The sequence below is a fragment of the Benincasa hispida genome, chromosome 3 (assembly GCF_009727055.1).
Source record: "Benincasa hispida cultivar B227 chromosome 3, ASM972705v1, whole genome shotgun sequence".
Lineage (NCBI taxonomy): Eukaryota > Viridiplantae > Streptophyta > Magnoliopsida > Cucurbitales > Cucurbitaceae > Benincasa > Benincasa hispida.
The window spans coordinates 67,176,023-67,191,879 of NC_052351.1; the positions used below are offsets into that span (position 1 = coordinate 67,176,023).

A 15,857-nucleotide genomic window follows, 5' to 3' on the forward strand; every position below is an offset into this window, starting at 1 on the left:
TGCCAAAGGACATTTTCTTTTGGAGAAATACGTCGACGTTTTGATTGAGTTACGAAAATTTTAAACAATTCAGTATTATGGAGGGAATTAATGGCTAACGGCCTTAGCACATATAAATTAGATTACAGATTTTCTATGCAAATAAAAACACCATCTTTATGAATAAATGCTTTATCCACATTAAAAGAGATAGTATATTTACATTGCAATAAACACTTTACAGAAATGAGGTTTCTCTTTAGTTCATGAACAATATATACATCATTCAAAACTAGAACCCTAGCTGCCATAGCTGACTGGAGCCCTCTCACTGCCACAGCTGAGACGACATGTTCGGTGCCTACTCACATCATCATGTCACCAACCTCCAGCTGTCGCCAAGATCTAATCCCCTGAAAAGAAGAACAAACCTGGTTAGTGGCGCCCTAATCAATTATCCAGGCTGAATCATCATTCTCCCCTAAACAAGTTTCAAGAACTAGTAAATCATATTTATCTTTATCGGCCTTGGCTGCTTTCTTCTCTTTCAGATAGTGAGGATAGATGCTCTTCCAGTATCCATCTTGGTTGTAATGGAAACACTTTCCCTTTTCAACTGGTGGACACCTCTTTCAGGCGACAGGCTTCCCTTTTCCCTTACCACTCTTCTTCTTCTTCCCCTTTTACAGAGTTAGAAGTAGAAGGTGCAGACTTCGTTCCTAAGGTTGAACCTCTATGGAACGTCCTGGAGGATGAAGCAACATTTGCCTCACCCTTCTTCCTCATGAAGCAACATTTGCCTCACCCATCTTCCTCTTCTTACTTTTCAGTAAAGATTGGTAGGTCTGCAACTCGTTGAGTAGAGTTGTAAGGTTATAGTTCACTTTGTTAAGAATCACATTGCTAACAAAGTGCAGGAAGCTCTCCGGCAATGAATGCAGGATTATACTAACCTGGCTGCCCTAATCGATGGTAGACCCATTCAATTCCGCCACATTAAAGTGGAAGATCATGTTAAGCACATGTTCATGAACAGAGGTGCCTTCCTCCATTTTGGAGTTGAATATATATTTAAGAGCCTCATGCATAAGCTGTTCAGAAGGTTGTCCATACATCCCCCGCAGGGACTCCATGATTTCACGCGCTGAGACCATAGACTCATGTTTCTTGGCCAAGACTTTAGAAAGACTTTCCAAGATGCAAGCTCGGGCCTTCATATTCGCCCTTGTCCATCACTCGTATGCCTCCCGAACATTTCGAGTGGCATTTGGAGCTGGAATAGAAGGACAATCCTCTGTGAGAGCAAACATGAGATCCTCGATAATTAAGATCGTCATGATCATATGTTTCCATGTTGCGAAATTGTTGCCAGTTAATTTTTCGATGCTTAACAAAGCCAACGTGGCTGTTGCCATTTTGAAAAAGAGTTTTTGCTGAAAATACGAACAAACGTTTATTAGATTTTGTTAAACCACTTTTAAACAAATCAGGTTTGCAAAATAGTTTTAAGTACCCTAAGTTATAGACTTCTATTTTGCAATGATGTCCTAGTGAGGTAGGACAAACGTCACCGGTGGGGTGATCAGTTGCCCCTTTGCTAGGATGAGACATTCTCAACCATTAGGAAGAACCAACTCTTGGAACTGAACCTAAAAACCACCATTTTTCGGTCAAGAATTGTTAACCTTTAACTATTCCACGTAAATGTGACCCCTCGCTTTCAGTGCCAAAGTCCCGCCCTCATGAGCCCACCGTAGGGAAGAAGTAGATTAGGACAAGAGACTAAGTTACCTTATCCTCTTACAGAAGATCAAATAAAGAAACACACAAAACTGCCATCCTTTAGGGGGACACTCCCAAGGTACCTCGAGGCGATGGTAGTAACTTTATTTAACCCAACGAGGGAGACCGAGGGATATGCTGTCACACTTCCCGCTCCCACTTACTATGAACATTCTCTCCATCCACCTTGATATTACCCCTGTCTCTTATACACATCTAGATGTGTATAAGAGACAGCTCCCAAGGTACCTCGAGGCGATGGTAGTAACTTTATTTAACCCAACGAGGGAGACCGAGGGATATGCTGTCACACTTCCCGCTCCCACTTACTATGAACATTCTCTCCATCCACCTTGATATTGACCTACCCAAACACCATCCGTTAGGGGGACATGCCGAAGGTGTCGCAAGGCCGAGGGTAGATCTCAAGGTGTGGACTATTTAGGAGAAACGTAAAAGTTTTAAGCGAAGCAGCTTATGCCCCCAAGTACCTCCCATTGAATGTTCTACTAGGGTTCATTAACTTAGACAATCCGGCTATTGATTTTAGTGTAAGTCATCTTTTTAAACTCTGCTCATAAACGATGTTTGTCTATGAAATATGAACAAGTTCAAGTAGTCACATTTAAACACTTTAATGGATTGTCCTTAACTTGCATGTATGCATCAAATCTATCTAATTCACTACTCCAACTATCAATCAAATCCTTCTTTGACTTGAGTCAAATGCTTGAATCGCCCTAGAATAAACCAATTTAATGTCAATCCTTATAAACACAACCTAACTCATCCAAAAAGCACCAAAAGTCTCCAAACCACTTACCCAAAAAATGCCAACTTAACCAGAGCTACATTTGAGCTCCAAGTACGGAATCCAAACCAGTCATAAGCCAAACTGAAAGGTTTCAAAACTCAATCCTAAAATCCAATTAACACAAATATTCACCAAACCAACTGGAGAAAACAAGATTTACATCAGAACAACCATTATAGCTTACCAAAAGGCGCCCAAAGCGAACTTTGATGTTGCTGGATGATGACATGTAGAAATGCACGTCATCTTAGGCCTTTTATTTAGAATTATGAGGGCTGTTAAGCATAATATGTGGCAATTATGTTAGAAATTCATAAGAAAATGAGTTTGCGTCGTTCAGCATTAAGAATCTCGGCTAAACCACTATTATGCATTATTATACATTCAATTGTCTATTTTTGTAGCTAACGCAGGAAGTGGACGCAAACGCGGAAGCCGGGCTACCGCTAGACAATCGCATGGGGAGAAACTCTTCATCACAAAGGCGAGCGCATACGATCAACGCATGGGTGTTGCGGTAATCAACCGCATGCGTCCATCGCATAGGAGTTGCGATCGTCAAGCGATTTCGATCATCATGTAGAAGTTGCGGTAATCAAGAGAATGCGGTCACTGCACAATTGTGGTTACACGATAAACCATAATAGTGGGATGACCGCAAGGTTGGTGGAATGAACGCATCAACGCATATCTCGGGAAAATAAAAAGATGATGTTGACATTTCACCTACCACGCCGTTAGCAGCAGAGATTCAGAAAATGACTAACACGCCGCAAATGTCAGAATCAGAGCAGTCCATTAATGTTGTCGGGGATCAAGCTCTATAAATAGAAGCCGATGAGCAAAATTTCAGATCATCCAGGGTTTTTGCCCAAGGTTTAGCCTTCAGGCAGATCTTTGTGATCCATAGAACGCGTTAAAAGAAAGCTTGGGAGTTCTTCACCTCTTTCATCCATTCCGAGTGACGATCGGAGCCTTTACCGAAGTTAGATCTCGAGAGAGTCAGCTCCACTACCCTTCCATGGTACCATTGATAGCCTTGACACACATCTGCTGGAAGCAAGACATTGCTTCTAGCTGGTCATTTTATTTTCTCTTCTTTTCTTATATTGTATTATACTACATTTTGGATTAAGAAATTAATACATTGTGTGTTCAATGCATTTCTATGTTTCCTTCGATTCCATCTCCATCCTCCTTTACTTAGCATCTTTTAGATTCATTGCATCACTTAGTGAGATTGCTAGAGTATCACATACTTAGTCATGTGGATTAGAGATATGAAGCATGTAGAAAACCATCGGATGGTGTGCGTTGTGCGAGTGTGTGAGAAAACCTTATTTTCTTCGTTTGAAGTTGTAGCAATGCCTGCCTATAGGCGGACGCAATGCTTGTCTATAAGTAAAGTCAGCAACAACCAATTGCCCCAAAGGATAAGTGGTTGGTCGCATTAAGCAATGTAAGCACGTATTCACTAGAGATAGGAATAATCTTACGTTAACCAGGCTTTTGCAGTTACCTTGTCTTATGTATGCGTCCATCACACCTTTACAGCTACTCGGGAGAGAGTCTAAAGAAAGAACCAAAGACTCGAGAGAGCTAGGTTAGAATCGATGTTCGGGAGAGCTAGATTAAGATTGCATAAGCAAGAATGGAGACTTAGGAATAAGTTCCGTTTGCTAATACAAATCACGTACATTTTATCTATTTTCCATCCATTTACTTCACGTCAACAGTTGTCGTGTCTCTACCTCTCATTCATACTTCTCATTGCGTTGTCTGTTAGATAGGAGTAGGAGTAGTTGTAGCATAAAACCCCCCATCATTCTTTTATTCAACCNATTCTTTTATTCAACCACCGCAAACACATTACCGTATAGCACCTAGCTACAAGTCCCTGAGTTTGACCTCAGATCACCCGAGAAACTTGCGTTCGTGTTATACTTGGTGTGAGCACAAGAAAACTTGTGATGGGAATGCATGGTCATCGCATACATTTGATAACGAATAGTTTCATTCCAACGCATAACCATCGACGCATGGGAATCATCGCATACATTAAAAATATGCATCGCTTATTGCATCCACGTAATTTTAGTCATCACTGGACAGTACCGAAAAATATCTTGAAACCCCGAATTGAGCAACAATGCATCCTGAGTAAACTTAAATCAGACCAAAATCGATAGACATTCAAAACCCATTAACTAAAAAAAAAAAAACTTCAATCTCACCAAAAAACCAAGTTCTTGGCAGAACAGAAGAGGTCGATGACTAGCGGACGGCAAGAACGAAAACGAAAAATGGAAGGAACTCGACTGGCAGAAAGCATCGATGTGCGACGCGGCTGACGGAAAGCAGTGATCAAGCAGTGCAGTTGGACATCGACGGATTCCTTGAGCAGCTAGAAGCAGGAGAACAACAATCGAGTGGCAGACGTCGGACGAAGACGAAGCACGACTGAACCTGCGACGGATTCCTCGCGTGACTGGAAGAAAAGAAATTTTCTGGAGGGGCGGCGACACCTAGGAAGAAGAGATGGAAAAGAAGAAGAAGAATAAGGGTTTTTCTCTTTTTTTTCTACTGCTCGCTTCCCGAGGACCCTACTTAAAAAAATCAAACCCTTAAGCCTACTTCTTTTTAGGAAAAGGTAAAACAACCCAAAAGTAAAATAGATAAAAACAAATAGGTAAATATAACCCCAAACTCCATTTCCCAAAAACTCCAACCACTATTAAAATATTTAAAAAAATCCTAAACTTTGGCCTTTAAATAGAAGAAACAATCAAATGCACGAATTAATTTAATTCTTACCTAGATTTTGGGGTGTTACAACCTTCCCTCCTTAAGAAACTTTCGTCCTTGAAAGTTCTAGTCCTGGAAAAGCTATAGATGCAGTGTTCTCATCTCGTCCTCTCTCTCCCAAGTTGCTTCCTCAAACTGAGGATTCTGCCACAGAACCTTCACCAGTGGCACCTCCCTGTTGCACAAAACTTTCATCGCCCTGGCCACAATTTAAGCAAGCTTCCCTTTATATCTTAAGTTTTCATTTAGTTTCTAGGGCTCAAAGTCCACCACATGAGACGGGTCCGTTAAATACTTCCTCAGCATGGAGAAATGAAAAACATTATAGACCGCGGAGAGAGACGGTGGCAAAGCCAAACGATACGCCACAGGGTCGACTCACTCAAAGATCTCGAATAGCCCTACAAAACACGGACTTAGCTTTCCCTTCTTTCTGAATCTCAGGAAACCCTTCATTGACGCGACTTTTAGGAACACTTTGTCACCTGCCTCGAACTCAATATCTTTACGCCTGACATCAACGTAACTTTTCTGTCTACTTTGCACTGTTAGCATCCAAGCCCTGATCTTCTACATAGCTTCATTTGTAAACTCCACTAACTTAGTTCCCACCAGTTTCCTCTCTTTAATCTCACCCCAGCAAATAGAAGACCTGCAACCTCTACCGTAAAGAGCTTCAAATGGCAACATGCTAATGGCAGCCTGATAGCTATTATTATAAGTAAACTCTGCCAAATGCAAGTGGGAGTCCCAACCCTGTGAGAACTTCAATGCACAAGTGTGCAACATGTCATCCAATGTCTGATTCAAGCATTCTGTTTGCCCATCAGTTTGAGGGTGGAAGGATGTACTGAAGTTTAACCGCGTCCTTAAGGCTGCTTGAAGGCCCTTCAAAAAACTAGAGGTGAAACGAGGGTCCCTGTCGGACACAATTGACACTGGCACACCACGCAATCTTACTATCTTCTTCATATATAGCTGAGCCCACTTGCTCACCGCGTACGTAGGCTTTTCTGGAATAAAATGCGCCATCTTGGTGAGTCTGTCTATCATAACCCAAATCACTGAGAAATCCTTCGTTGTCCTGGGCAAACCCATAATGAAATCCATGGACACGCTCTCCTACTTCCATTCTGGCACATCTAGTGACTATAGTAAGCCTGCTATCTTCTACCTCGGGGCCTTCACCGGTTGACAGACTAAATATCTGCTGACATAATCAGCTATCTCCTTTTTCATATTGGGCCACCAGTAATACCGCTTCACATCATGGAACATTTTGGTACTACCTAGGTGCATCGAGAATGGAGAGTTGTCAGCTTCTGCCAACAATTCCCCCTTCAGGCCATCATCTGCAGGAATGTATAACCGTCCCTGATACAGAAGGCCCTTGTCCATCGTCACAAAAAATTCACTGGCCTGGCTCGAACCTACCTGATGACATTTATGAACCAGGTCTGGATCATCCTACTGTGCAACAATAATCCTCTGCCTCAAGGTTGGTTATACTGTCATCTGAGCTAGCTGAGAAGTGACTTCCTTAACTGCCACCGCAATCTCTGCTCACTCCAGATCCTTACATAACTGAACTTGCTTAGTGATCAAGGCAACCGAATGAGCGGTCTTTCGACTGTGGGCATCAACTACCACATTCGCCTTACTTAGGTGGTAGATGATCTCGCAGTCGTAATCCTTTACTAACTCAAGCCATCTGCGCTGCCTCATGCTTAATTCTTTCTAGGTGAAGAAATATTTCAGACTCTTGTGGTCGGTGAAAACCTGGATCTTTTCCCCATACAAGTAGTGCCTCCAGATCTTCAGGGCAAACACCACTACTGCCAGTTCCAAGTCGTTAGTAAGATAGTTTTGCTTATGGTTTTTCAACTAGCAGGAGGCATAGGCAACCACTCTACCTTATTGCATAAGCACACAACCAAAACTCTTCTTAGAAGCATCACTGTAGATCACAAAATTCCCGGAGCCATCTGGAACCGTGAGGACCGGTGCTGAAACCAACCTCCACTTAAGGTCCTGAAAACTTTCCTCACAAGCTTTAATCCAAACAAACGAAGCTCCATTCCTGGTTAGTTGAGTCAATGGTGTGGCCATGCTAGAGAAATTCTCCACAAACCTACGATAGTACCCAACCAACCCCAGGAAACAGCGCACCTCGCTAACCGTTGTAGGGCGGGGCCAATTGGTAACGGCCTCAATCTTAGCTGGATCCACTGAAACTCCATCCTTTGACACCACGTGCCCAAGAAAGAATACCTTTCGTAGCCAGAACTCACACTTAGAAAACTTTTCATACAGTTTGTTTTTCCTCAGTGTTCCTAGGACTTTTCGAAGATGTTCCTCGTGTTCCGCCTCTATTCTTGAGTAGACTAAGATGTCATCAATGAAAACAATTACAAAGGTGTCCAGGAATTCCCTGAACAACCTATTCATCAAATCAATGAATACCACTAGGGCATTGGTAAAAAAAAAGACATTACAATGACCTCGTAATGCCCGTATCTGGATCGGAACACAGTCTTCAGGATATCACTGTCCCTGATCCTCAACTGATGGTAACGTAACCATAGGTCAATCTTGGAAAATACAGTAGCACCCTATAACTGGTCAAATTGGTCATCGATCCTAGGAAGCGAGTACTTGTTCTTGATGGTCACCTTATTCAAATCCCTGTAGTCTATGCATAAACGTAACGATCCATCCTTTTTCTTCACAAACAACACTGGTGTGCCCCACGAAGAAATACTGGGTCGTAAGAACTCTTTATCAAGCAGTTCTTGCAACTGGACCTTCAGTTCTTTCAATTCGGTCTGAGCCATTCTATATGGAGCTTTAGATATGGGAATAGTGCCCGGCTCCAGTTCGATCGCAAAATCAATCTCCCTTGGTGGAGGCAACCCTAGAAGTTCTTCCGAAAACATATCGGGATAATCTCTCACCACTGGCTCAGAGGTTAAAGCAATCTCGGTTTCTTTTGTGTCAACTACGCTAGCAAAGATACTTTAGACACCTTGGTTAATCAACCTCTTAGCCTTTACCCCTGAAATCACTTTGGTCAAAACTACTATCCCGGCCCCTTTGAACTTAAAACTAGCTTCCCTAGGGGGATTAAGAATCACCTCCTTACGAGAACAGTCTATGCTAGCATGGTTTGCAACCAACCAATCCATGCCCAGGATTACATCAAAGTCACGTATGTCTAACACTATTAGATTTACATCAAGGGTGCGGTTCGCTATTTCTAACTGACATTCTTTTATCTTTTCACTTACTATCATAATTTCTCCTGACGGTGTAGATACTGATAAAACATAACCCAATGGTTCTGAAACTAACATAGCATACTTTACGAACAACGATGAAATGAAATAGTGAGATGAGCCAGAGTCAAACAATGCCAAGGCATAGTGCCCCAAGATTAGAAGCATACCTATCACTACTGTTCCCAAATGCTTAGCTTCCCGATGACTTGTGGCATAGACGCAACCCTGCTGCTGTTGTCGGTTTGAACTACCCTAATGCGAACTCGAGGGCTGACCCCCCGCACTTCCGGAACCACTACTAGGGCATTGGCCCTCCATATGCCCCGTTTGCTTACATCTGAAACAAGTCTCCATGCCAATCAGACAGCGTCACCAATGATGTTTCCTGTATGATTTGCACACCGGTATTTCCCTCCAAACTCCTCCTGAAGTAGTAGCCTGCTGTTGGCCGTGCCCTAACGACCTGTTTGTACTCTGAACCTTCTGCGGAGGTCTCGGAGCTTTCTGCTCAACTTTCCTCTTCTGGCCCTGTCTCTTATACACATCTAGATGTGTATAAGAGACAGTGAAGTAGTAGCCTGCTGTTGGACGTGCCCTATCGACCTGTTTGTACTCTGAACCTTCTGCGGAGGTCTCGGAGCTTTCTGCTCAGCTTTCCTCCTCTGGCTAGAGGCCGGTTCCTCTGTCAAGGTATTCAGGAACTCTATCCCTGAAGGACAACCCACGTGTACTGTCTCCGTGAAGGACTTCAGAGCTTGCAGAATACCTCGCACCCCGTCCTAAAGTCCTTGCACAAACCTTTCAACCCTCTTTGCTTTAGTAGACACCAGATCAGGGACGAAGCAAGATAACTTGTCAAATTCCTCCTCATACTCCTCAATTTTCATGGTCCCCTGCTTCAGATTCATGAACTCAGCCTGCTTGTTGTACCTCACGTGAGTAGAGAAGTACTTTTCGTAAAACCGCTCCTTGAACTGGTCCCACGTGGCTTGGCCTTCACTGGCTTCTATCATTCTCTCAGCTGAGCGCCACCAGCGCTTGGCATTATCAATGAGAACAAAAGTGGCACAAAGCAACTTCTGCTCCTCTGGACATCTCATGTATTGAAAAAAAATCCCCTCCATAGTGGACAACCACAATTCTGCATTTGTGGGGTCTTTCAGGGACCCATTAAACGTCGAGGGATTATACTTCTTAAAGTCTCGTAGGTACACGGCCTTTAAAGAAGGGCCTGCCATAGTCGGATTCATGGCTCTACCTTGATTCTAAACTGGTGGTAACAGGACTAACGAGGATGGCGCCTGCTGTGACTATGTGTGCTGAGCTATCTGCTCGGCCACCATACCCCTTAGTTGTCCTACTACGACATGCGTGACGACATTCCCAATAGCTGCAGCCATAGCCGTATATTCTACTGGAATTTCTGAGGATAACAGTCCTATCGGGGGCATAGTCGAAGTTCGAGCCCACTTCTTGGTCTAACCTTCTGCCAAGTTGTCCTAGAAGGGTCACGAGGTGGCGAATCCCGCACTTCTTGGCTCTGCACCTCAGGTTCTTGCATGTCAGGGCCCCGCTCCCCAACTACTTTCTTACCTCGACTGCCCCTTCCACTAGTTAGTGGACCCATAAATTCTAACCACACCTAACGCTTTAATTAACTCTAGTAGGGTAAACCATCAAACGACTGCACAACAAGTAAGATTTCTTACATATTTCCCTAAAGGACTTTAAACGAAATACCTGGTGATTACGAAAGATCCATTTGTGGTCATAAGGAATAGGTTTGACTCACGATGTAAGTAAGTCTATAGAACCTAAAACTTAAGCTCTTAACGACCAAAATTTCTAATATGTTTCTAGAACGCTACTTTATGCGTGCATAGGCTTGGCAATACATTTTCTCAAACAATAATAAAATTCTTATTTAATTTTCTAGAACGCTACTTTATACCACTTACCTCGAATTTTTTGTTGAACACTTAGCAAAGAAAACTCCAACTATCAATCAAATCCCTCTTTGACTTGAGTCAAATGCTTGAATCGCCCTAGAATAAACCAATTTAATGTCAATCCTTCTAAACACAACCTAGCTCACCCAAAAAGCACAAAAAATCTCCAAACCACTTACCCAAAAAATGCTGACTTAACCAGAACTACACATGAGCTCCAAGTACAGAATCCAAACCAATCGTAAAACCTACACGATCATGTAGCTTCTTCTAAACTGTAATGCCACGAAATCTAGGTAAGATTTAAATTAATTCGTGCATTTGATCGTTTCTTTTATTTAAAGGTCAAAGTTTAGGACTTTTTAAATATTTTAGTAGTGGTTGGAGTTTTTGGGAAAATGAGTTTGGGGTTATATTTACCTATTTGTTTTTATCTATTTTACTTTTTAGTTGTTTTACCTTTTCCTAAAAAAAAGTAGGGTTAAGGGTTTGGTTTTTTTAAATAGGGTCCTTGGGAAGCGTGCTGTAGTAAAAAAAAAGTTTTTCTTTTTCTTCTTCTTCATCTCTTCCTTTCAGCCGTCGCCCCTCCAGAAATTTTCTTTTCTTCCAATCGCCCGAGGAATCCGTCGTAGGTCCAGCCGCGCCTTTCGACCGCTGCTCTTCGCCAGCCACGCCACTTGACCGCTACTTTCCGCCAGCCGCGTCGCACATCAACGCTTTCCGCTAGCCGAGTTCTTTTTTTTTTTGTTCCCATTCTTGTCGTCTGCCAGTCTCCGACCTCTTCTATTCTGCCAGGAACTTGGTTTTTTGGTGAGATTTAAGTTTTTTTTTGTTTTTAGTTAATGGGCTTTGAATGGCTATCGATTTTGGTCTGATTTAAGTTTACTCACGATGTGTTGTTGGTTAATTCGAGGTTTCAAGATATTTTTTGGTACTGTCCAGCGGCATCAAAGTTCTCTTTGGGTGCCTTTTGGTAGGCTATAATGGTTGTTCTGATGTAAATCTTGTTTTCTCCAGTGGTTTGGTGAATATTTGTGTTGATTGGATTTTAGGATTAAGTTTTCAAACCTAAACGATCGTTTAGGAAAACGTAGACGGTCATTTAAAAAGCACGACACACTATATGATTGATTAGGAAAGCTATCTGATCGTTTAGGAACTAGCGTGCGATCGTTTAGGCGCGAAGTGTCCGATCGTTTAGGCGCTGAGCGACTATCGTATTGGCTCTCGACTTATGCGATCGTTTATGTTTCCAGATCGACGCTAAATTTTTCTGAACTTTTTTCAAACTTTGCAAAATGAAACAAAATTTCATTTTATTCTTCGGTTACAATAACCAACGCGGTTTTTCCCACTAACGCACGTCCGAGAGAAATTTTAGGCCAATTATCATATAATTAACCAATTAAATCATTAATAAATACAATCATATTATATTTTTACCCTATAGTTTGATATCACATATCTACTATAGTAATTTCTCCTCTACTTGATATAAATCATATTTATATCTAATTTCTCCAAAATAATGTATCTCATACATTTAGTCAATTATATCATATATAATCAAACTTCTTGTCAATTTGAACATTTCAAATTAACCCAAACACTGATTCTCAAATTTATCCAAGATACCTAGGGGACCTAATGGACCTGTGACTCGAAGGTCCAATGATTCGTGCATAGCTAACTAAAGTCTTTAGACACAAGATCCACCATCCGTTAACTATCAGGCATTCCACTAAAGACCAACAGCTGAACTCATCTTACCATAGATATATTTCTGTGTCCATCGGATATAACCAATCATGAGTACAATGACCCTTCACAGATGCTCGTAAGTACAGTTGGGCCAAATTACCGTTTTGCCCCTATAGTTACATCTCACTCCTTAAGTACCACTTATTCCTCTAATGAACAATAAACATAGTCCAACTATGTGTTTACACCTCTCGGGCCAAGAGAAGGTGTGTGACATCACATCATTCAAACCCCGGAATCAGCCCTTAAGAGAGCTATCTATCTACTTACTTCTGCATTGGGGAAGGAGTGAATTCCATCTTGTGTAGCTGAGTTCCCAGCTCCCAAATCAAACGAATCCCCAAAATGGTAGGTTTGAATCGGTGACCTGGCCACTCGCACCCATACAAATCAAAGGACCGCCCTCAATAGCAAGAGTTCTCAACTCACTCAGGATTGAGGTCATGTTACCTATGGTCATTCCAGTGAAGTGAAGTCTCTGTCATGAACAGTGTTATATAACGAGACGTTAACACTTTGTGGTCAGGTCTTATACAAACTCTTTGTATAGGATGCCCCCGCTCGCATGTCCACTACACGTAATGATCCAGCACGTTCGTGTAGGTGACATGTGAGTAAAGGTATGCAATGAGTTTAAATATGACTAGACTGCAAAATAGTAACCACTAGATGTAACACCGTTGACTAGTCAGGTTTCTATTTCAATAGGATGACCTAGGCGACTTAGTCTTAATCCTAAGTATATTATGAACTCATGTTCATAAGGGATTTTCATTTATTTGCATGGGTGAGGATGGCCAGTTCGGCGACCCAATATGCCTACCATTTTGAGGACAAGGCCGGGTTGGGTGCTGGGAACATAATAATACAAGATGGAATTCACTCATTCCCATCTTAAGGATAAGTAGATGAGTGTTCCCTTAAGTGGTGTCTCCAGGACTTGAACAAAGGGTCCTTGCTCTCTCGTTAGCTGAGAGGGTTTTCTGTTTATTGATTGGACCATAAACAGGTTATTCATTTAAGGAGCACTGGTACTTAAGAAGTCAAAGGTAACCTAAGGGTAAAACGGTAAGTTGACCCAGTTAGAATACGAACACTCGTGAAGGACTAACTTGTTGGTATTGATCTATATTCGTGGACACAAATATATCTGTAGTGAGAATAGTGCAACTGTGGGTCTTTAGTGGAGTGTACCCACAGTTAATGAATATTGATTAATTTGGTTAATAAGTTTAGCCAATTAATCTCATATCGTTGGAGCTTCAGATCTACAAGTCCACCAGATCTCCTTGTTAGCTCACTAGATGATATTTAAGAGGGAAAATTTGAATTGTTCAAATTAATTTGAGGAAACTATATATTAATGTGATTAATATATAATTAATTACGGATATGATCTATAATTAAATTAGAAAGTAATATTTGAATAAGATTCAAATTAATTAATTCAAGTGAATTAGATTCACAAATAATTAATTAATAAAGAGGTTTTGCACATATACATGGGATGTATATGACAATTAAATATATACATTAAATTGGGTTTAATATATAAATAGTTATTTAATTTAATTATTGTACAAATTAAAATTAAATAAATGTTATTTACTTGGGCTAATTAATTAAATAAATGTTATTTAATTAAATTGGCTAATTAATTGAATAAATGTTATTTAATTAATTATATGAAAGGAAAATATTAGAAAAAGGACTTGGCCTTTCTCTATATAAAGATCTCCCTATGGCCCTTTGGTATACACACATTCTCACCAAAGAGAAAGACTGACAATATACAACACCCTAGTGTTATTATGCAAGATTTTCTCTAAGAGAAGCCTCTCTACTCTCCAAAACCCTTTTCTCCTATTCCTCTCCCAATAGTTGGATACCACATATCCCTCTATTAGAATCCCAAAGAATAATGAGGTTACTCTTATGGTAGTGTTCAAGATTGTTCAAGAAATTGCTCGTGATCAAGGTCGTTGGAGATCCGTTCGTTGGAACTAGAGAGGATTGTTCATGACATTTGGGAATCTACATAGGTAAGAATCGTTCTAATCTTTTCCCTAAAGCTTGCTAATTTACATTTTTATATTCTTTTTTAATTCAATGATTATGTTTATGTAAAAATTCAAATTGTGGGATGCAAGGCATTCTAATAAAACGCTTTCGCTGCGGGATTCAATCCCCTCTTCAATTTGTATTAGAGTCAATTCCTTACATCTTCATTCTTCGTATTTTTCGAAACAAAATCGTTTAGAGGTGGGTTTTCATATTCTGCATTATGAATGTTTAAATGTTACGTTTGTTTGCAAAATTTGATGTTTTCGATTTTAGCACTAGCTTACTTTTTAATTTGATTAAATTGTAAGGGTCTATTGTATTTTTGGACAATTTATTTCTTGTTTCGAGTCTGTAAGTCCGTGTCCATCAATAGAGCATTGGTTGGTGAAGAGATCTAGAAGAAACAGAGCTATTCGGGGCAAGTTTAGAGTTGAAAACATGTAAAACGAAACTGTCCTGCCGATCAACGTCGCGACGCTATTATCACGCCATTGCAACACTGAAAGGCAGAAACAACACGTAACAATCGCAGTGTTACAATGCTGCCCTCAACGTTGCAACACTCCAAATTTCAATGGGATCGTGACGGCACGCGAGATGATTTGAACTGTTGTTTTTTACCTAATTCATTTATGTAATTTTATATTTTAGCTAATTAAATTAATATAACAGTTATATTAATTTAATCAATTAATTTTTCATTAGGGTACCAAATTCGGTCCAATTTTTACTGATTAATTTAATTATGCATTGGATGGATGTTTTAAATTATTTTTTGAATTCATATTACATATTATATGTCATATTAATTTTAAAATACTCACCTTAGGATAAACATGTACATGCATCATAATTAAATATAAAGGGTTATATTTTATAGATGCAAGATTGAATTAGCATGCTCATACATCATAATATAAGTTTATGTTAGTGATGTATGATTAACCTAAGCATGTCCATGTTAGGGTTGGTGCCCTCTCGAAGGATCTTGTAGTTTGTAATTGTATTGTACAAACATTTTATTTATTTGATAAAATATGTAATATTTTATTTGACATTTAGTTGCATTAATCCACAAACCAATAAACCAACATCCAAGGTTATCTTATAACTTAAATACGTATGTAGAGACATATGTGTAGATCATGTTTAAATGATAACCTAAATGGTCTTTAGTAGATGGATAAGGCTGGAGACCTTATCCTAGTGACACTACGAGTACGACCTACTTTGTAGATGTTACAATTGTTGTAAAGTGCTAAAAATGATCTGATCCTGATCATTCATGTGGAGACATGTAAGCGGATGTATTCTATACAAAGGAGTTTGTATAAGACCGGACCACGAAATGTTTAATCTCATTACATAACGCCGTTCATAATAGAGACTTAAATTTCACCAAAATGACCATAGGTAACATGACCT

General features: G+C 40.4%; 1 protein-coding gene across 1 annotated transcript; it reads right to left on the reverse strand.

Moving 5' to 3' along the window:
• Nucleotides 1-7,294: 7,294 nt before the first annotated feature.
• On the reverse strand, nt 7,295-9,896 carry LOC120073678. Its single transcript, XM_039026483.1, has 3 exons — nt 9,457-9,896; nt 8,114-8,383; nt 7,295-7,820 (listed from the first exon to the last, which is right to left on the reverse strand). The coding sequence occupies exons 1-3, from the start codon at nt 9,894-9,896 to the stop codon at nt 7,295-7,297; spliced, it is 1,236 nt and encodes a 411-aa protein (XP_038882411.1).
• Nucleotides 9,897-15,857: the final 5,961 nt, after the last annotated feature.